This window comes from Cariama cristata, unplaced genomic scaffold (genome assembly GCF_000690535.1).
Source record: "Cariama cristata isolate BGI_N322 unplaced genomic scaffold, ASM69053v1 scaffold42068, whole genome shotgun sequence".
Lineage (NCBI taxonomy): Eukaryota > Metazoa > Chordata > Aves > Cariamiformes > Cariamidae > Cariama > Cariama cristata.
In genome coordinates, this window is record NW_009630260.1 from 18,012 (window position 1) to 40,524 (window position 22,513).

General features: G+C 37.3%; 2 protein-coding genes across 2 annotated transcripts; both read right to left on the minus strand.

Annotated features, from left to right (window-relative positions):
• Window positions 1-1,959: 1,959 nt before the first annotated feature.
• KLHL41 (kelch-like family member 41) lies at window positions 1,960-10,845 on the minus strand. Its single transcript, XM_009705438.1, has 6 exons — window positions 9,597-10,845; window positions 6,696-6,853; window positions 6,496-6,603; window positions 5,465-5,650; window positions 3,506-3,652; window positions 1,960-2,620 (listed from the first exon to the last, which is right to left on the minus strand). Exons 1-6 carry the CDS (start codon window positions 10,704-10,706, stop codon window positions 2,509-2,511), a joined length of 1,821 nt encoding a protein of 606 aa, XP_009703740.1. The 5' UTR covers window positions 10,707-10,845; the 3' UTR covers window positions 1,960-2,508.
• Window positions 10,846-13,360: 2,515 nt separating this feature from the next.
• On the minus strand, window positions 13,361-22,206 carry BBS5 (Bardet-Biedl syndrome 5; the record flags this gene model as incomplete). The annotated part of the gene is made up of 10 exons (XM_009705439.1): window positions 13,361-13,578; window positions 13,694-13,717; window positions 15,503-15,586; window positions 15,701-15,835; window positions 16,679-16,741; window positions 17,274-17,369; window positions 18,378-18,513; window positions 19,414-19,541; window positions 20,232-20,281; window positions 22,141-22,206. Coding segments are annotated over 10 exons (884 nt in total), but the record flags the coding sequence as incomplete, so codon positions are not given.
• Between the last annotated feature and the right edge of the window lie 307 nt (window positions 22,207-22,513).

The following is a 22,513-nucleotide window of genomic DNA, read 5'->3' on the forward strand; positions in this document are numbered from 1 at the left end:
GACACCTTGGTTGCTGGTGGTGAAAAACATTGCTGGTTTATCTTATCATGTGTAAAAACCATCTGCCAGTTACCAGGCTTCCAGTGATTGTGCTCAGCCAGGGTTTTTGTCAGGAGGCGTAAGATACTGAGATGTAGAACGAAAAAGTGGAATAGCCAGGAGAATGTTCATTGTAGAGCAGTAGCTGTAGAGTGGTCATACTTCTGCAAATCAGCCCATTTTCAGAGGCAGCCATGTTGTGACTACAGCTGCCATTACGTCATGACGACTGCTAGCTGTGCCCATCTCTTTCACACACACAATGTGTACATGTTTTCTTGCCCTTTTAGCAGAAGCAACAGACACTTTTTACCACTTCCTTTGAAACCTGGCAGAGGTAAGCAACTGCATTTCTGAATTGACCATTACGTACTTGGCTGTCACTTTTATTTTTACTACTCGATAGTAGAAAAAAATACTTTTATTGACTGAATACAAATCAGGACACTAATGAAAACCCAGGAAAAACCAACAGAACTGATCTAAGATGCAAGTTGCCTCGCTCCCGAGGCAGCCCTCCGGTTTGTGGGATGACCAAAAAAACATAGATGGTTGTCTGCTTGTGGTGTCAAAAGGACAAGGGCTCCAAGATGTAGAAGATGGGTGCTTTGAGGAAATGTCATTGAAGGCACAGCACATAGAAAGACTATATGCACATGGTATTTTGTGTGAAATGGAGAAGACAATCACAAATACAGGTTAGGATCTCAGAAGGTGGGCTCCGAGTCAGAGGGCTATTGCATGACCCTGCTTCTGTACAGATGGCCTTCAAGTGGCAACCTTGGAGTGCAAGAAAGGCATAAGCGGCTGTAGCTGAAGTGATCAGTCATGGGTGGTCATGCATTTGAGCTGAACCCTGCATGTCAGGTATCTGGCAGTGACTCTGTGGCAAGCCAGGTATCTTCAAGTTGTGTAGGGATAAAGTTATGAGTATTCACAACGGGAAGAGGATTAAAACTTGCTATGAGTGGCTTCAGAAAAGGCATCTAAGAAAAGCAAAATATAAGAGTATTTCAGTAAAATGTGCTGCTTTTGATCCCTTGCAGTCATTCTTGCTAAATTAAATCAGCAAGCGTTAGAGCAGATGGGCTGGTGTAAACCAGTGATTTAACTGGAGCCAATGAAATGATGCAAAGAACAGCTGCAGATTTGGGTAGTAAAGGGGAAAACAAAGATGTCCCACAGATTAAATACATGTACAGTAACATACTGAAATGTGCTATGATGGCTGTGCCTTTGCCATATGTTTACCTCTGTCTCCTAGGAAGGCAATGCAAGGGGCCATTTGATAGTTGGATTGCTATTCAGTCACGTGTGATGGGCTTCTTTTCCAGTTTTCTTGCTACATCACTTGTAATTAGATTTAGAACATCCTTTAGATTTATGACACCCTCTTTATTCAATGGAGAAATCCTTTATAAAAATGGTGGGCATGCTATACTTAAAGAAAACTGAGTGTTCTGTTTTGGACAAAGGCTTTACTAAGAAATCTGTGTCCTGTTAACATGATAGTGATGATGAGCTGATCACTACGAGATCATCAAGTGCTACTTTTATAGTTTTAAAAACAAAGTTTAATTGTTAAAAGTTTAAACATCAAAATGCATCAACTCTTTATTAGATGAAAAAGTCCTTACTGCCATAGGTATGTGCTGATGATGATCATTTCTTCTAGGACTTTTTCATGAATGCTTGTTAGTGGCCTCAGATCTCTGAGAAAAACTTCCATAAAATATTTGCTTTGGAAATAAATACAAAAGCATAAAAAAAGTGGAAAATCCTTGTTACCAGAAGCCTAAACATAGCAGGTGAAACAGTAGAGCTATTAACCTTGGGAGCTTCTCTCTTTTTCCTCATGTCTGGCTACTAGTACAGCCTTGGTCGAGATTGGCATTTCTTAGGCCACATAGTATTAGGCCACTTTTGTTTTCAATGTGCACTTCAATTCCAGGCTAAATTATTTTTAGAAGGCTCTAAGGAAAATACTTTCAAGATATAGCTGAAGAATGCAGGATTTACATACATTGCTGAAGGGCGAAATCAGGCTGTACAAACAGCCAGTTAGAATAAAATTAGCTACCTACTTGTTGTATTTAACTTAACAATTACTTCGTGGGCATTTTTGGCAGATAAGCCATCAATATCCTGGCTTGTCTGAGTGTAAGAAAGTCTAACTAGTTTTATTGGCAATTTCACAGAGTAAAAAAATGGAGTTCTCTCCGAAATCTTCATTTATTCTAATCAACGTTAATTAGAATTCTTCAGAATTTTAAACGTTAGCAAAAATTCAGTTGTTGGTTAGCTAGTAAATATCTTAAGACCTGGACAGACACATGAACTGTTTAACAGTTAACAGTTTAACTAGTGCGCTGCTACAAAACTCTGTACAATTTGAGGACATTTTCATGCGACAAAACCAGAAGAGCCTATCAAAACTCCCTCAGCATATCACACTTTCCAGTGTTTTGTTTACAGTTTTGATAACTTGAAGAGGTTTAAGCGTGTAGCCAGGCAGGAGGCTCCAGTAGCATATCGGATCTCTTTCAGTATGCCAATCCATTCCTTCTTTTCATCATCATACCTGCATTTAACAAAATAAAGTCAGAACATAGATTCTTAAAATTTTGAGTTTGATCCTTCATCACACACACATGAAAAGGAGGATAGTCTACATGTTGCAAGTGCTTCTAGCAACCATGTGCTGAAGGGTGCCACAAAAGGCTGCTTTTGTCCTCTAGAACAGAACAGAAAGATGTTGTTGCGCATGTGAGTTGTCCATTTCCTGGTCCCTAAAGCCTGTCGCTGGCCTGTGTCATACTTCCATTACTCCTACAAAAGCTTCCTCCTATCTTAAGTATCCCTACTGAATTCCTTCAGGTTCTTACATATAAAGGTGTTTTTTCTGGGAATCCTTCTTAACCTTCTGCCAGTTAAAACTCCTGAATTTACCTTAGCAACTGAAGAGTCACAGCAGAGATGTGATGTTTCATCACTGCTACTGTGATTTAGATGATAAAAAAAAAAAAATAGTGGGAGGTAGGGATTTCGGATTCTCTTGGAACAATTACTCATTTGACTATTAACACAGGAATACGTACAAACTTCTGTGTATACCGTTTTTTCTGCATAAGAATGTCACAGAACAGAGAATGTTTTTATGGTACACTTGCAAGGCTAAACCCGCCAAGAGATATGGCAACTTACTCTTTTAAGGAGTAAAAGAATCTGAAGATCATGACTCGGACTGTTCAAATTATTAGTACATGGAAATGGTCATTAGATCCAAGTGTCACGTTTATTTGTTACTTTCTGACAAACATTACTATCTGTCAACAAGTGCTTTACAACTTGTGCTACAGTTCATTTCCAGAATTAAACAGAAAACTCATTTTACCCTCCAGCATCTACAAACCTCAATTTTAGATACAGCTTTCCACCAGGAAAGCGTGATTAAAATTAAACTTACTTCCATATGTCGGTGACCTCACTGGGTGCAAATTCTTTAGAATCAAGCTGAATCATTGCAAAGCCTCCAATAGCATACAAAGCTCCACTTAGGGTGACTAAACTGATGGAACTTCTCTCTTGGGGAAATTCAGGCATAATCTCCCACCTAAAGATGAAAAGAAAAACCTAAATTAAACAAACACATGAGAAAATTCTAAACTGAATGCACAAAAATACACCTCTGGTTGACATAAATTCAGGTACCAAGGACTGCTTGAGTGAATGGTTTAATAAAAGGAAAACATTCTGAGATTCCGCAGCAGTGAGTTTCGGTGTCTCCATCTCCACAGGGACTTCCTGCAAGTCTTAAGTGACAGAATTACACCGTGATGACATCTCTTCCCAGAGACTACTTCTTACAGGTCGCCTGGTCCCATCATCAGTTAGGTGCTTTAAACAGATGTATTGTTCCCCAGCTACTCTCATTTTTTCCCTATAGTTTCCAAAATGCATATTCATTTCAAGTGGCATTTACATAGCTATTTGAGTAAAAACAAGAAGTCACTGGAGCTCATTAGCATAGTTTCAAATTTTCTGCCAATTCACACCTATAATAGAGACATCGTGCTTCTGGATAATGTCAACATCAAAACTCATAGGCTAATTTGTCTCTCTCACTTGTGTGACTTAACTAACAAAACAGTGTAAAGCAAGACAAGAACCTGCAGATTTTTCAGAACACAAGCTGCACTTGCTTCTGAACAATGCAAGAGAAGAATGTGCCAAACAGCAGGGTAACAAAATGACCTTTACATTCCTTTGCTTTCTATAGAAGATGTAAAGTCCAAAGCTCCTTCAAGAATTACTTCTTGCATAATTCACATTTTGTATTGTTAAATTTTATAAGCAAGTCTCTTTGGGACAGCATACATGTAAGTTAAAGCTTTTGTGGTGAGGCTGATGGCTGCAGTGCCACCTGTCAGTGAAGACAGCACAGCCAAATGTGTTTATATACAATAGAAGTGCTTATTAATAAAATAAAGATGCATCCAGGACCACTTAGAAGTTTGAGCTATCACAATAAACCTTTATTTATACTCTTTGAAATGACAGTTTGTAAATAAGATGATAGGAAGGAAAAGTAACAGAAGTAACAAAAAGGAAAGTTAAGAGTAGAGACACTTCGACAACAGAGGGTTTAACTCCTGGAAAATCATAAACATTTGAGGGATGCTGACTGCAAAAGTTTCTGGCTGTGAGGAAGAACATTGGAAAATATCCAGATCAAATAAGTGAGCTAATTCCAGGTATGACTTACTCTCTTTTGTCACTACTTTTTCTTTATAGTATTTCAGAGCATGCACTTAAAATTGAAAGTCTTCCTGGACTTTTCATATTAAACAAATAAGCAGAATTATCTGCCTGTCACTAGTGGTAAATAGTACTTGCTGTGACAAGACAAGTGAACAGCAAGACATGACAAGGCCACATAACGCGAAGGACATTCAGCCAGCCCTGCTCAGGCACCTGATCTCCCTCGCTGGGGTTTCACATTTAGTGTCAGTGCTGTTTCAACTAGATTGTGCAGCCCTTCCCCATCTCTCCCACTTCTCCCCTATTATGCCAGCACACCTGTTTATTTGGCTGTGGAGTCAACTAAACTGGGAAAGTAACCAGACTTGGAAAAAAAAAAAAAAACAAAACATTAGAGGGTGGGTTATTTTTGCTACATGAGCTCTTTGATCATGTTTGCAATGTAGCTATGCCAGCATAGAACATGCGTGTGGGGGCAGGAAAAATGGCCAGACATACGGGCTCTTGGAGCTGCTGCTGCTGTTGTTGCTAAAGATGTGAATGTAGACCAAGTGTCTCAGTGGGAGTACAGGCACCCGAACACCTTTGTGACTCTTATCTCAGAGCTCCTAAAAGCCTACGTGATAAAACACTTGCTTAAAAATAGCTTGAATGTTGCACTCACTTATTGGTGGTCAGATCAAAAGCTTCAACAGATGCAGTAAGGCCTTCTTCAGTGACACCACCTGCAATGACAATCTTGCCCTTATGGATAGCTGTTCCAAACATCGAGCGAGCCACTTTCATTGGAGCCAGGTCTCTCCAGTCTCCTTTCTTGGGATTGTATACAAATAGTCTATTAGTGCATTTCCTAGGGAGGAAAAAGAAAACCTGTGATCATTTCTAATGAACTTTTGGCTTGCTCAAAGTGAGACCTAGTTGAGGTGGATTGTGTGGGTTTATATATAACACCTCTTTCCTCTCCATGAGATCCTTTCTTGTATCTAACCTGGGAATCTTTGCATGTCTGCAAAGCACTAATCACATCCATAGAACTAAATCAAATGTTAAATGCTGCTTACAGAGGGCAGCAATTTCACTGTACCTTACAGGAGAAAGACAACGTCCTTTCCCAGAGTATTCTATTCAGATGGGTTTGTGGAGGAATGTATGACAAAGGTTATGAAAGAAAGATTATGCTGCTGTTACGGCTGATTTGATGAGCTTGTATCTTAAATGTCCCTTGTACAAACACTGAAAAATTATCACCACATGCTCAGTGTGAGTGAAAACTTTGATTTTCCCAATGTTATACCCATTAAGGTATAACAGGCACCACAGGTCAGAAAATCTGAAAAACTGACACAGTAATTCCATGGCACTTAAATATTTCTATCTGGCAGGAAATACTACTTTCAGCGAGGGTCTTCATAGCTGTGTATTACTAATGTGTCTGCATTGTAAGTAAATTTTGCCTTGGAAATAAGTATGGTCATTAAAGTAACTAGTTGGGATTACAATTTATATGCAATTTTACCTTATCATGAAAAAGATATCCTATATACCATAATGTGTTCCCCTCTGCCAAACTGCTAGCAACCTTAATCCAGAGATGTAAAAAAGGGAAACACTGATTTCTGAGTGTGAGGACATAGAATCTATAAAGGACCAACCAAATAATGTTAGAAATTGTCATGAAAAGAGGTAGAGACTCACTTATCATCAGTTTTTCCGCCAAGACAATATATCAATCCATTGTTTGAGATAGTAGCATGGCCATATACTTTGATAGGTAGTTTTTTGATCTCACCCCATTTCATTGCCCTGGAAAAAGAAGAATATCACCATTAGGGTCTTTCAACTAACAATGGGCTGTTTGCATGTCCTCAATGGGCGTAATTAAATTTTAAACATACACAGGATCATAGCACAATACTGAATCTAGAGACTCCTCCGTGCGAAGGTCCTTGCCTGCAATTACATAGATCTTGTTGTCTGACTCTCCCAGCCCGAAGAGACACCTGGCTGACGGCAGTGGAGGAAGGGCAACCCACTCACCAGCGATGCTATCCAGCTGAAAGAGCATCAGAACAGGAAGTGTTAGGAAAGGCAAATAGTAAAAATCCACACAGTGAACATTGTTCCACAAAATTACTCTAATTGCACTCAGTGTCTCTCAACAGCTCATCTGCTTACCTGAACAACCTACCCTTCCCTTGGTGCAGCTAATGAATGACGACTTCTATCCACCCATGTTTCGTGGTGCTGACACCTAGCAGAGCCAATGCCACACAGCTCTCTTTGCATCTACTCACCCTTACTCATTCTCACAGAGTTTCTTTGTCTCTTTATTAAGTTCTTCGTCCTTGTTTAAAGGTCCCTCACCCTCTGGGTTCCCTATCACATGTTGGAGAGAACAAGTTGTTCTTCGTGCCTGAAGGGAGCTGACACTCCTGCCATTCCACACGTATACGTTTAGCCTGTGGTGCTCATTGTAATGATGAGAGATGCCAGATATCCTCACAACATTCCTCTTAACAATCAGAAGATATTACACAGCAAATGGCACAAACGTTTCTTTTGCAATCCCTAGAGCAAAAGAGGTAGTGTTTCATCACAAATACCCTCAAAAGCTCCTGAGATCTCTGAAAGCACAATAAATAAACACTTCACTCCTAAGCAAAAAAAGGTGCGCAGTGCAGCTCCTTTGGCAATAATATTGATGTCATCCCTACCGAAGTACTCCCACGGCTGTCTCAATTCACCTCCAGTATGCTGAAAACACCTAAGGAGAAGCATCAGAAGGAGGACAGAAGAAAAAAAAAGCCCCCAAAAAACAAAACAAAACAATATTTTCCTACAACTGTGGTGCTTAATTTTTGTTTTGATCTGAGAACTTACAATTGAACCTGAATACTCTCTAACATTCAAAAAGAATATTTTTCTCCTGTTGCATATAGATTTGCTTCACTATGTAAAGGAAAAAGAGATAAAATGTAAGTGTGCATGAATGTAAAAGCATTTGATAGAAAGCAAGAGAAAGTTCAGCCAAAGTAATTGGATCTGGGTTTAGCTCAGTGACATCTTTTTTTCCAGAAGTATGTTCCACGGTCAAGGTCTCCACGCGAAAATGCATCTCCCAAACGTGACAGACTACCCCTATTGGACAGGACGTTCTATTGCAACAGTGAAATTTAGTTCATGGACGTGGATCGCCCCAGTAGTGGGATCTGGGTGGCGTAATGAGAAGATGCACTTAGTGAATCAGTCTTGCAGATGACATGCCTATTGATGATAGGGCATAAGCTAGTCATGCATTTTTGAGCCAGTGGCAGCCTTGTTTTCTCCTGGGTTGCTAGCTACCAAACAAAATGGGAACAAGTGCTTCCCTGGTGGAGAAAAGGAGATCAGTGAAAATCGGTTTGGTACCACATTAACGTCTTAGAGGGAACAACAGCCACATGGGTAATGCAGACAAGTATTTTTACTATAGGCAGTGGCAGCAGCAAGCAAGCTTAAAGATGACAAGTGAGAGAGCAGGATTTCAGTAAATAGATGTAGACATGTAACGTAGAATTCTGAAAACTTCATCAATTTTTAATGTTGATCTTGAGGTTTAGTTTTTCAGAGGCCTCTTTCTGGCAGCCTGAAACTTAAGACTATTCAATTCTGGATTATGATATCAGCACAGTTTTTCTATCAGAAGAATATTTCTGTAACAACTTTTGCACTTCAGTGAGTAGTATTTTACACCTACACAAGGAAATGAAAGAGTGCTAATCCCTCTCCAGCAAACTAATACTTCCCTCTCATAGATACAACAAATGCCTGAAACCAAGTCTTTCACTGTGTGTGAAATCACAGTGAGCCATGCTCGTATAAACACTTAAAATTTGCATTGTTTAATATTTGAATGCTTTAAAATTCTATCACTGCTTATCATTCTTCTTCATTTCATATTGAAACAAGACTTATTTTCACTCTTTTAGGCCAATGTGCCTAAAGACAGGACGTGGCCAGCAGCATATTGCATAATTCAGCATGAGATAGTTTAAATATCTCCCAAAGCATGTAGCCAGGTCACTAAAAACACAGTAGAATTAGTTTATGGTGTAAGCATGCCAAATTGTACTTTTGCTCATTTTTCGGAAATATGTTGTGTAAGTTACAGTTTGTATTAATCAGCCTTATATTTATACAGATTTACAAAGACATAAAATTATGCTCTGGGTTGAAACATGGTATTTAGTGTACTGACATTAACAGTTTGCCAAGAAAACAACCTTCTACCTCTCAATTACGTATTTTAGAATGCTCTTAGGTTTTCAAATGTAGATGTGACAAAAGGACTTCTGGAATTTTAGTTACAAAAGTGGCATTTAAAATATGCACACTACTGCTGTCATAAAAATATTTCAGATGCAAAAAAGAAAGACATCTCATTAGATCTAAAGCAGCTAAGCACTCAACCTTCATGGAAGTTAACAGAAATTCACAAAAGGTATTTTACAAAAATATATTAGGCTTAAATTTAGGCATCTGTACTATGAAAAATCTGGGCCTTAAACAATGAAAGCTGCTGCCTAGCTATAATATACTCGTCCTTTTAATCTTTTCACCAGGGGCTTGGTCTTGAAATAGAAGATGCAAGTCCCTTGGTTTCATTTATCTCTCCGAGACAGGAAGAGCTCTCTGTAGATACTTCTCTCCATCGATCGTAGAGAGAGACTAGACAGCTCACTTGCATAGACTCGGAATATTTTTTCAGGAACTCTTATAAGCATCTATTATTGCACCAACAATTATAAAGCTTATACCTGGAAGAAGTATGACTGGAAAGGCTGATCCTTGTTCTCCTCTTCCACATACAGTCCTCCAACAATGTAGACCTGATTTTGTTTGGTGACTATACTGGAATGATTTCTGGGAATCTGTTCCGCCAGGGCTGCTAGGTAGCATTCGTTTTCAAGAGGGTCATAAGCTACTGCAGCAGTGTCATTAACCAGAAGAATTAGGTCTTTGACAAACATGCCGTGCCTGGGAAGGTCATTTAAGTAGCCAGGCAGTAAATCTTCATCTCCTACATCACCATTCACCTCCCCTTTGGTTGACTTTTCTGTACTTTTGCTAGAGTCAGGCAGTTTTCCAGCAAAAGCATCCTTAATAATCTTTACTTTTTTCTGAAGGTCTGAGTTGCTTTTAATTATATCATCCTTCTCAACATGTTCTTTGAAGTATTTTTCTGGCATAAGACGAAAACGTATGCAGTCAAAAACTTCCCCCAGGCTCTTTACTCTGTTCTCCTTGTCTGTTCGGACCCATCTCATTACTGCTTCAAATACCAGTTCTTCCTTCTCTACGTTTAAGCTGTCAGGTGAAATAACCGAGATAAGTTCATGGGGGGCAAGCTGCATGAAGTCCTCTTCTTTGCAGATCTGCACAAAGTGATCTGAAACAAAATCACGGGCAGAAAATGCAAGTCTTGGGCAATCAAGCAGAAGACCTAATCGAAGGATGGCCAGACAGTTACCAACAGCAAGCCTCTTCTGAAGATAGGAGACGCACACAGTGAATACAGAAGGGATCTGAAAGCGACTGGCCAAAGCAAAAATATCTTGCACGTTAGAATCGTTAAGATCAATACTTGCTGAATAAAGGTACTTGACAATCATATCCAGGATGTTGGGGTCAACATTATCTAGAACTACCTCCTTCTTTTTCTCTTCATTTTGCTCAGATAAGAAATACTCACGAAAATAAGGGCTACATGCCGACAGAATCAATCTGTGGCAAGGCAAGCTTCTGTCACCAGCTTTTAGAGTGCAATCTATAAACTTTTTCTCTTCAAGGAGTTCCTTGAGGCCATCCTGAAGAAGGGTGGATTGGTAAAGTCTGAGCTCTTCAGTCAGTTCCCTTTGGGAATCCATTTCGCAAATACTTGGGAAAGGGGAGGGAGCAGAAAGCTTTAGCTGTTGTCTGCCCAAAGGTCTGTCTGTAAAAAAGGCAGACCAATGTGCTTTGCCCTGCCTGAAGCCTCTGCAACTTAATCTCACTAGCTAAATATAGGTACAGACTCTTACAGGTCGGAATTTAGGATGGATGGTTTGGAAAAAAAGAGTTGCTCTCGCAGCTCTCGCAGCTGTCAAAGACTGAAAGAACCAACTGTTACTTTTAGTCACTATGGTCAGGTTTGGCCATCAGTCTCCAGTGAATCAATGAGATTACGTGCAACGTAAGAAATTGACATGAGTAAGGACAGCAGAATCTGACCCTCAGTGAGACAGCTATGAGCAAGATTGTAAATATATGTTACCAAATATTCTGATATAGAAATATTATTAATCAAGTTGTCAGCTGCAACTGCTGTTCACTTCTTCAAATGTTGCTTAATACATCTTATTGCTGCAGTCATAAAGATAGTAAAAAACGCCAGAACTTTGCATCAAATATCTACGCTCTAAGATTATTTTTTTACATACCCATATCACCTCTGCAATTTCTTCAGATACTGATGACTTTGAAATTGATTTTGAGCTTCTTCTTAATATCCATTGGGTTGTATTCATTTGTAAACAAAACCCTACTGTTTATACATAAAAGTGTACATCAATCAGGTTAAGTTCTGCTTTCAAAAATAATTTAAAATGAAGTCTCCACCTCCCCTTAACAAACACCATTCTTCATTTCAGATAATCTGTAGACATTATCAATTCTTTTAAATCTGACTGTACTAGAAATGGTGGTAACTGCTGTTAAACTAAACCAAAAACAGTACATAGGAAAGGTAGAACAGAGAATGAAAAACATGTAATCCGTCATAATAACATTATATAATGGATGTGGAATTAAAAAAAAGTTAAAAAAAAAATCTGAACTTCACCTAAAAAAGCCCCAAATCAAATAGTTTGGCAAGCGAATGTGAATTTAGAAAAATTGTGCATATGTTGTAGGTTTCACAATTTAGACTGTGAACATTTTGATTTTTATTAAAGGTGGTAATGCAGATCCAAAACAAATTTGAAATTTTAAGTTGCTTAATGTACCTTCATGAAGGGCTGTGTTTTGCCCATACAGAGAATGTTTTTTACCCAGATGGCAAAATGTTCTTTGAATGTAATGGAAACAGGATCAAAACACAACTATTTGAATGCAAGATCTACAACAAGGTATAACATTATCAAAGTTTATTGAAATCACGATTGCTTTTCATTAGTGTAGCATTTCATTAAAATATATACCTTGAAAGATTTTCTACAAAGACCACAATTATATTAACACCACAGTTACTTTACTGTAACAGTCAGCTGCTAAAACAACAGCTGAGAGGAGAGCTCATTTGACTTTTTCCACTTATAGAAAATAGCACAGAGGTCTTATCTCAGTAGAAAACATAACAGCTGCATCTTCCTTTAAACAATAAATGACTCATTTCTCTCTAACACATAACATCATAAAGGTCTAATGACTGAAGACACAGAAGCTATTTGTGTGTGCACTTTTTTCTAGATCATTCCTTAAAAAAAGTGGTCTAGGAAAAAAAAAAAAAAAAGACAAAACTGTATAAGGATATCTGGATTACAATTAAGTACCTGGAATGGTATGTGCTGAACATTTAACAAAATTATGAGACGTGAAAACTAACATTTGGAACAGTATTGCTTTTTGTCAAAGTTATCAGTAACACAGCACTGCTGCAATGACACAGCCAATATGCCTAGATATAAAATGTTCTGCATATGATGATACTTCTATGTTGCACAACATTAAAAAAAGTTATGGTAATCTGATCTAGATGTAATCATCAGGGGAAAGTACATCACTGTGTGTAAATACATGAATATTTTAAATTGAGCATCAAACTATATACCACACGCTGCTCTATCTCAAATTGTGATCGCCATGTATGCAGGAAAAGGAGGCTTCCTCTTCTGACATACTTCCAAGTAAAATGGCAGGCGGTGGCTGGTCCTGGCAGCCAATCATGGGGCAGTATGTAAACATAGGGGTCATGAAGCTGTTAAAAAAAAAAAAGGCAGGTACCTGCCATCAAATGGTGGCTGAAACACCATGACAGACCCTGTGTTGTTAGGGGAGGGTGCTTCCTGCTCTGACAACCTTCTGGGAGAAGCAGGATGGGGTGGCTGGTCCTGCCAATCACAAGCCTGAAAACACCTGAGGTACAAGTGTGTCAAAACCCACAGTCAGCCAATCACAAAGCAGTATGAAAGCGTGGGGTATGACATTTTGCCTAATGGCAGCTGAAAAAAAGTGGCAGCTGCCATGCATGTAGTGGGGAGGGCCTTCCAGGTCCTTCTGACCGACAGAGAGGAGTGACATGTGACCAGAGCAAGGGTGGGACTTCTGGGGCTTGAGGAACACGTGACTGCCTGCAGGGGGCAGAGTTTCCACCAGCAGCTGGGGCCCCGCCCCTTCTTGTGTTAGATACTGGTTGTCCTCCCACTACTTACAGAAACAATGTAACAAATACAAAGCTTTTACACATATGAGGGTTTTAAATAATCTTTCCTTTATGACATACCCCGAGGGCATATTATCTAATATTTGCATCCCCTTCAGCTTAGGCATGTTCTTTCTCTGCTGCTCTGGTATTTCTAAATTATCTTCTACAGATCTCACAAGCCCAGTAAGAACTGAGAGTCTTTCCTTGCTTAGGAAACAAACATGTGCCAATCTAAATCAGGTCATTACTTCCCAGAGTCCCTGGAGTGTGAATCCGTCCTTCAGCTTCTCTATTGCAAGTCCTAGTTCTTCTGAAAAAACAGGCTCCCGATCATGTTGCTTTTTTGAATGCACAAGACATGAAAGAAAATAAAATAAATCGGAAGGCACTTTTTAATTTTATTACCCTATTTTAAGAACATGAATTTGATAGTATGAAAAAAGATGTTCTTACCTTGTTTTCATCAGCAAAATAAGCCTGCAAAAGAAAGGAAAAAAGAACTCGCAACCTTGGGGAAAAAAAAAAGTCTAAAACCAAATCTGCTGATAATTCCTTGGGGTCAAAACTGTATTTGGCAAGTTTTCTTCCACAAACCAATCTGTATGGTTTTTGTTTTGTAAACAAGCTCAGAGTTTTTTCTATGCTGAAATAATTTACAAAAGGGTTCTAACAGGAGTTGGTGATTATGTTATTTTTCATTAAATACCAATCTTTGAATTTTCCATCATAATAAACAAAGATTTTTAAATGGTAAAATTTTCATATTACATTTGTTACACTGACAAATACTTTACAGGAAATAAAGTGTTAATATGAAGGCAAACTGACAGCATCCTAACATTTTCTGCCTCATGTGCAGCAGCCTGTATTATTCAATTTGAAAAACTAACCTAAAATGTATAAGTAATATCAAAATTCAGTTAACATCATACTCAGTCTAAGAAATGAACACAGAGTAACTGAACAATTAACCAAATCTTTCTACTCTGAGAGAGAAATCTAGGAAAGAGATACAATCTTTCCCATTCTGTGTGTGTGAACATTAAGGCTCAAACTCTTCAGGAAATCAGACATCTGAAAATATCCACAGCTCTAGAAGTCTGTGGACCAGCAGGCTCTAGATCTTCATATTTACAAAAAGATCCTGATCTTGCTTCAGCTGCCCCTATGGACTGGCGAGGGGCAGCAAAGAAAATGTTTTCCTGCTCAGCTGGATCTCAAGCTATACAAGACTCTACAGAAGAGCATCACAGTCGTCAAGTGTCATGGATTATTGGTGTGGAGCCACTCCTTTGGGCCTGGGTGAGCTACGTCTCCTATAGCAACAACCTTCTAATCATTTACAGCTTCCAGTTTTTGTTTTAGAACATGCAAAGTACAGTTATTTAATCCAGGTGACAAAGGCACCGACAGAGCAAACACAATCTACCCTTAAGGAAAAGGTAGGTCTTCAACTATGTTGAATACTGAATGAAAATGTGCAAAAATGAAAAGAAAAAAAGGCAAAAAGTGAGGAAAAAGGAAAGGAAGAGATAAGAGCTTATTTGCATCAGTAAATGGCAGCAAAAGAAAAGAAGGTGGAAATAAGATTAGTGCTAGCACTAATTTACCAAATTTCAGAGATGAACTGAGGAAACATGTCAATTGTCAATGTGTCAAGGCCAGCACTTGAAAACATATGCAGTCTACCTGTGCAGTCAGTCATGCAGTCAGGTGTTACTGGGTTGCACAGCAAATTTGGAAATTCCTAGAAAGAAGGTCATCAAGCAACCTAATGCAGTTAAAAGTAAATTTTCCTGAAATACTAGGAGATAGATACTAATACAGTTTTCTAAACTGGTATTGTCAGGAGAGACTCAAAATTACTGCTGCCTTTCTAAAAATGTTTCAAGTCTGAATCTTAGATGAATGTTGAGAGTACAGATATCACAATCTATTAAGCTGCTCCAAGAGAAGGAAGACTTGTTTTAATATAATGTATTTGATTATATTATACTGCTGGTTTTCAAGCTATTCCTGATCTTAATGTGTTGAGAAACTACATAAAACTATTACTTTAAATATCTGCTACTATTTATTTTGAATAGTAGTTGATTCTTAAGTTAAAAATCCATACACAGAATAAATTCCTGTAGTAATCAGGATTTTGAATAAAAGGTATGTAGATGTGTTTTAAATATAGAAAGTTCAGTTGTAGCTTATCTTTAACAGAGGATTACAGCTGTACATTGCTCACATTTGAATAACAAAACAGCAGCTTACCACAAAAGCATCTGTATGTTCATCAGGTTCTATTTCCACATCATCTTGAACCTGCTCCACTGTTAGGTCTTCAAGAGGTTGAGGCTGCAAATTAGAACACTGAACTAAGTAAATCCACATATCTAATATGTTTAATATATTTTCATTACTGTTGTTAACACAATATTGTATCAAATTTAAAAGAAATGAGTGGAGTACCTTTTCTTCCATTTCATAATCCACTCCAAATATAGGGTTAGCTGAATAAACTCTGTGAAGTGAATTAATTTCTTTCACTGCCTCCTGTAGTTTCTCCACAGGATCTATTTTAAAACCAAGTACATATCCTCCACTCTATATAACACAGAAAAAAAAAAAAAGACATATATTTATTAATGTTGCTTATTATTTAAACAACTTTTTCCCCTTGATAGGGATTTGCAGTTTAATGATAGCAAATTTCAGTTTGCTGATAAAACATTATCCGAATTTTGGCATGATCCTATTTTCATCCTGCCACTTAAACCATGGGTGAAATCAAAACAATGACAATGCTTTCTCTATGAGGTAAATAAGCTTTTAATTGTTAGCCCATTATATAAATGGGGAACAAACTGCTTACCCAGAAAAACAAAAGCAAACAAGGGTGGGAGAAATTCAGAAGTGATACTAATGATTTATTCCTAGCTACTCAGCAAATGTTTAGTCTGTTAGATCTTGATGTTGTTTACTAAAGCAGCTTTCAGACACAGTAAATAAAGTTAGTCAAAATTTTTTAAAAAATAATTGCCATTAAAAGCATTTCTGATTAAGGTCAAATTGAAGAAAAATAATTTTGCCTCTTACAGCAAAACAGATACACAAGTGAGAAAGATTAAAAATAGTGGTCTTAATAAAGTATAGAAGTAATTAGATCCCAAAGATAATCTGTCAGAAGGCACTGTTTTTAACAGTTATTTGACTTTATTGTAACTAGTCATTCTGGCCTATTGCTGCTTCGCTTAGAGAAACCATAACTCACAATAGCCATATGGACCTTAACATACATTTTAAGCAGTGTGAAGGGGACTGTGTTCAAAAGGCCACACAGAAGGAACACTCTAAGTACCTTAAAAGTAGCTCTGTAACATTTGAGAATTAGAGAACTATTATATATAAAAATGTAACCAATGAAAAAAGGCTATTAAAGCTTCTTACCTGCTGAGAACTCTCTATCACAAGCGCCAAGCCAAACTTTGAGTCTCTTATTTTTATTGACCGCTAATGGTAAAGAGGTAAAAACTGTTTGTTAAAAATTCTGGAATTACTTGATAAAAATCTGCTTTATCTATTTTTTAATTTTATTTATTTTTTCACACTGTACTAATTACAATTACTAGTTCTGGAAGCTTGGCTACCAGGATTCCCTCCCATTTACCATTACAAATCTGAACCCTTGAACCTCAGGGAAAAGTGTTTTTATCAGAAGTGGTAACAGCAGTTAACAGTTCATTTCTGAACATCAGGTTCACAGATCATTAATCCCAGTGTGGCATGAAGCATCCTAGTAAATAGTTTGAAAATTGGAAATACAAGCCCTTTTCAACATCTGTACCTGCCCATGAAAGCCCCAAATTAATCTAGGCAGAAAAAAAAAAAAAAAAAAATTCTACCTTGTGGTTGTTGCCGGTTAAGACTAAATTCCTCCCTGACTGTGGGACATGAAATACTAATTTTGGTGAGCTGAGAGTTCTAACGGAAGCCTTGAACTTATGCCATTTCACCTTGAAAATGGCTGTTTTAAAATACTTACAATTTGTAGATATGGTATGCTGACATTAAAGCTGTCATTCATATTTGCATGCCAAACTATTCTCACATTAGTAATAAAAAACGTTCCCAAATTTCCCTATGAAAGAAAAGGTATGTTAGAACTGCTTGGAAGTATAGAGCCTTTTTTCCAAAGACGATAATGAGTGCTATCCATTTAAACACAAGCAGGATACAGCTTCATACTTAATTCAATAAAAGCCTGATTCTTTCCAAACAAAATCAGTCAAAATGCTTCTACTGATTGCAAAGAAGCAAGATCCAAGCTTTAGAAGATACAGCACCCAAGTAGTGAAAATAGCTGGGAGTACCTATTACTGCAGCAAAGCAGGATCAAATCACAGCACAGCAGACCTCATGGGAGTACATGAAGCATCTGAGAGTGTTCTTAACTGTACAGATCTGGAATTGGCATATAGCGTAAGTATAATGGCATGTGGGTTAAACTTAGGCAATTGTGGAGATGTGTGCCAAGGGAATGTAAAGGAAAGAACTTTTTAGCTTGTCAGGATGGATCCTATTTCCATTCTGGACTAAAATTGCACAGACAGAAATAACAGCTCCCATTTTGTTTCATGGCTCTGGGAAATACTTGCAACTAGTGCCCTGTAAAATAATAGAAATGTTTTTTATTTTTTTCCTGAAAGTCTTTATTTTTCCATGTTTTAAGACACAGATTCCTATTCCAATACTTTCAATTTCCAGTAATCAAAAACCAATATAGTCTTAGACAGTAGTCAAAGCTGTATGTAAACATACAAATATTCAGCAGAGCACCTTGGAAACAACATGATTGTCTTTCAGGATGATAAAGAGCTTTTAGACTCATAAATATATCTTTTTCACAGGAACTGTATAACTAGTTCCTTACATATTAGCCGAGTCATGTAGGCTCCATGTTGCCAAAAAGAGACTTTGTTGTACTGAGTAGCAAATACACGGGATCAGCTTCTCCGCATGCACCAGCTGATGAACTGAATTAAGGGTAATTCCTCTGAGGTTATAAAACTATGGTAGTACAATTGCTAGATGAAAGCCAAACATTTTAATTTTGCTGTAGTCAATGTAGTCTCATTTTTCACTATACCTGGTCACTTGATAAATTCCAAACTCCATTGATTTTATCATATATTTGCTCTTGTGGTAATAGTCTCAGTTGCTTGTTTTGAATCAAAGCACTTCTCAGCTTCAGATCACGATACATTTTAGAAGTTTCATAAGCTCTGAAAAAAAATAAAAGAATACATGTTACCATTTCAGTGTTATCTATTATTTTTAGAGTTTGTTTTAGCACAAATATGAAATATTGTATATTTTCAACTTTTCTGATCACCACCTTGCATAAAAATGAGAGTACTATTAAAACCTCATCAATGTAAACCATTATATTTCAGCTTTCCTTAAATAAGTTATCTTTAAACCTAAAAGGGTTTTTTTTTGACATCTGTTTTGCTCGCCTGTATTGTTCATGTGTATACTAATTATTTCTTCTCCTTAAGATAGTCATCTCCCAGCCTCTACTGCAAAGCATAAGTCTTCTGGGTCCCATGTTATACACAGCATGAACATCAAGAATCCTTTATTTTTCAGTGCTGGTTAAGTCACAAACATCCACTATACGTATGTCAGTATCCCATAGCTCTTAAATAGAAACCTATGGTAATGTATTACGCACACATTCATTCAGATGACTTGAGGTGGGAAATAGGCACTGTTTTGTAGTCAATTAGAGTTTTCACCAGGTTTTAACTCTTAATTTCCTTTACATGGTCCAAAATTATGGGAAATTATTATAGACAGAAATTATAGATAGAAAATACACACTGAAATTAGCTCTATTGTACTTTTTTTTTTTTTTCAGATAGTTTATACACACAAGGTGTATAAACTAATCAATCAATGACTGGTATTAATACATACTAATCTTCATTATGCCTAGTTATCTACTAGAATTTGTGATCATTCTCTCCCTTCCTTCCAGAGATTGTGCTCTCCCCTTTTGGAAAAGTTTTCTGAATGTTAAATATGGGCAGTTATATACTTGGTCCATCAGCAGTAGTAATCCCACGTATTTGATCCACTGAATTTTGTAAATGAACAAACACTATAATAAAGTATGCTACCTGTGTACAGCAATAACTGAAGTGAAGAGTCTGGGACTGCCAGGGACAACATTGGTAAATATGAACTCAAACCGTGTATTGTTGCATTTAGTCAATATATACAGAGCTTCTGTCTGCCCTCGTAATTTCTGTAAAGAAACAAATGAAATTTAACATGTTGACAATATAGTAGCTTGACTGTACAGGCAATCAATAATCTAGACGTATTTCCTAAATCCTTGTTCTAAATAGTTTATCTGAAGGTCTAATGTTGATTCTACCACTGATCTACTGCTGTCTTCAACAGAACTCAGGTCTTTTTGAGACTAGCAGTTCCATCAACAGCAGAACTAATGAAGCCTGCCTGCTATACACCTGTAATATCATGACTGAAACAGTGGTTTTGGCTTTGTTACCATGTAGCTGCTCGGGGAGCCCACATAATCTCCTTGCTAGTTCTTTCCTGCAAGCCAAACAAATGGCTTCACAGTTGCATGTAATTCAGGTTATGTCTTTGAGAGCTTTCTTGCACAAAATTAGTGACTCTCTAGACCTTTGTTAAATTTAGACACAATGAGCCAACATGTGCTTGACTTACCTAGAGGACTGAAGAATTACCAAACAGTGTGATTACATGAGTTTTACTGCCCTAGCAAACTCACTAAAAATACACTCCTGTGGAAATGTAAAACTCTCAGCTTCTAAAACTAAACCTCCATTACTATTCTATTTTGGTTCTTGCAAGTAAACTTTCAGATTATTGTTGATATAGTGCAACAAGTATAAACAATGAATTACAGCTTCTTTTATTATTTTAAGAAGTATTTTTTGAAACTTACTGAGTTGGCAGTTCTTGTAGTTATATTTATAATGCAGTTGTAACCAACAGCTAAAAGTTAGGGCAGGAAAAAAAAAAAACGAACAGTTTTGAGAACAAGAAAAAATAACAGTCAAAATTACAAAGTACAATATTGAATTTTGTAGCACAGCCATGGCTGGTATTTGCGAGAATTACACATTGTGGTTAATGGTCTGGGCCCTTATCACAAGATCAAAGACTAATTTAAGCTGGAAAGGACCTCGGGAGGTTGTCTGGTCCAACGCTCTTCTCAAAGTAGGCCCAACTCCATCTGGCTGCTCAGGGTACTGTCCAATTGAGTTTCAAATCTTTCCAAAGAAGGAGATTCCACAACCACTCTGAGAGCCTGTTCCACTGTTTGACTGCCATCATTGGGAAAGTTCTTCTCCTGATATCTAATCAGAATTTCCCTTGTTTCAGCGTTTGACTGTTGCCTCAAGAAGGTCTGTTTCATCATGATGTTGCTCATTAATTTTACCCTCATAAATTAAACTTTCTACATCAGTATTACACCTTGTAGAAGAGCTTAGGAGATGACAAAGAAAAAAAGCAGCAAAATGGAAAGTGTAAGTGCAGAAGAAACAAAAAGAAGAAGAGGGAAAAAACAGTTACAAAGTTCACTTTGCCTCTTCTACAGTAGTGCTCTGATACAAAATAAAACCAGAAACAACCCTAGTTATTCTTCCTAAAACAAATGGATGCACTAAAATGGTGCTGGGTTAAATCTGAATGTCAATGAAAATCCTGCTCCTGATACCAAGGCACAGCCAGGTTCCAAAAAAGTCAAAGGAGAACTAAAATTTGCTTTCGGAAGATTCTTTCTCCAAAAGCTCAGATGTGGCAGCAATTATGTATATAAGAATATTCAGTCTTTACGGAATTAATACTTATGAAAATACCAGAAAAAGACTATTTCCTAGGTTGCTTACGAGAAATTTTCTAAAACGAAAAGAAATACCAATGTTCAAAAATGGCATCCAATAAAATATTATTGGTTTTGTCTATATATTCCCTGAATGTAAGAAATAATGCATTATCTTGAAAACTAGAGAGGATTTTAAACTCTAAAAGCCATAGGTTAGACTCCCTTGAGCTTCTATAGGATTGAACTACTCCATAAGTTTCTTTGTGATCTCCTCTAAAAAGGTCTATTCTAAAACACAAATACACAAGAAAACAATTTTTTTTGTTTTATAAATACATATAAAAATAGCAGTGTGTGTGAGTGCACCTGCATGTGCATGCACGTATGAGATAGCAAATGCAGAAGAGCAAGGAGGCAGAGGGCATAAGTTTATATACATTATGAACAGAATACAGATTTTCAATATTGACTGGCTATTGGGAACTAAGCACTGGAAATAATTTGGGTACGAAGTAAGTGCATCCTGCCCCTGTTTCAGCAAATTAAATTAAATATGAGTAGACCTGCTAGCTACTCATTCAGTTAAAATTAGAAGCTTATTGAGAGCTTACAATAGTATATTTGGAAAGGCAGGTACTTGCGGGGAATAAAAACTGTCGGACAATACAGAATGTGAATAAACAGGTGTAAGAGGTACAACTAAAGCAAGGTGGGAGTAAAACTAAAACTTCTGTTTCTTTCAGAAAAAAGAACGAATCCCACATAGGCCAAATAAAAATATGTCTGAAGTACTCTCCAACTTCTGTTCTGAGAAATTAACATTGAATATTAATATTTTGCTATGAATTATTATAACAGTTCCTATACTACAAACAGAATCATTAGTAACAGTTTTCAGACTTTACAGAGCAAAAGAACTATACTTTACTATTCTGTACTGTAATCAATACTATTGTGAAAGAATAGCATGCCACCACAAAGGAAACACAAAATTCTCAGTTGTTTAACAAGACATGATACTTACAGAGATTGACTCTGGGCAATGACAATGAGCGCCAAATAATCCGCAAATTTGTCACAAGCAGTCTACCTGGAAATAAAGAGTGTAGATACTTTTAATCCGAATAACTTCCACTAAATTAAACATTCCATTCTGTGGTACATATTTACCTCTACTTTTGAAACACCAGAATATTCCTTCCCCTTGATAGCAAAAGGAAGAAAAACACAGGACACTCCAGCAGAAAAATCACTAAACACTTTTTTTTTTTAAATGCTAGGAGAGAAAATCCAGCACGGAACAAATGAAACAACCTCTAATATATACTAGCATTCCTCAAAACCAAACCAAGAAAAGTTACTGATTTCACATCCACCTGCCTACGGTAAAAACGCCG

Excerpts from the sequence above, each read along its gene's own strand:
- KLHL41 (XM_009705438.1), bottom strand. The coding sequence starts at position 10,706 with ATGGATTCCCAAAGGGAACTGACTGAAGAGCTCAGACTTTACCAATCC. Across the intron at positions 6,604-6,695 it reads GTATTGTGCTATGATCCTGT|GGCAATGAAATGGGGTGAGA; the intron begins GTATGTTTAAAA and ends TTCTTTTTCCAG. Across the intron at positions 3,653-5,464 it reads TTTGATCTGACCACCAATAA|GTGGGAGATTATGCCTGAAT; the intron begins GTGAGTGCAACA and ends TTTCATCTTTAG.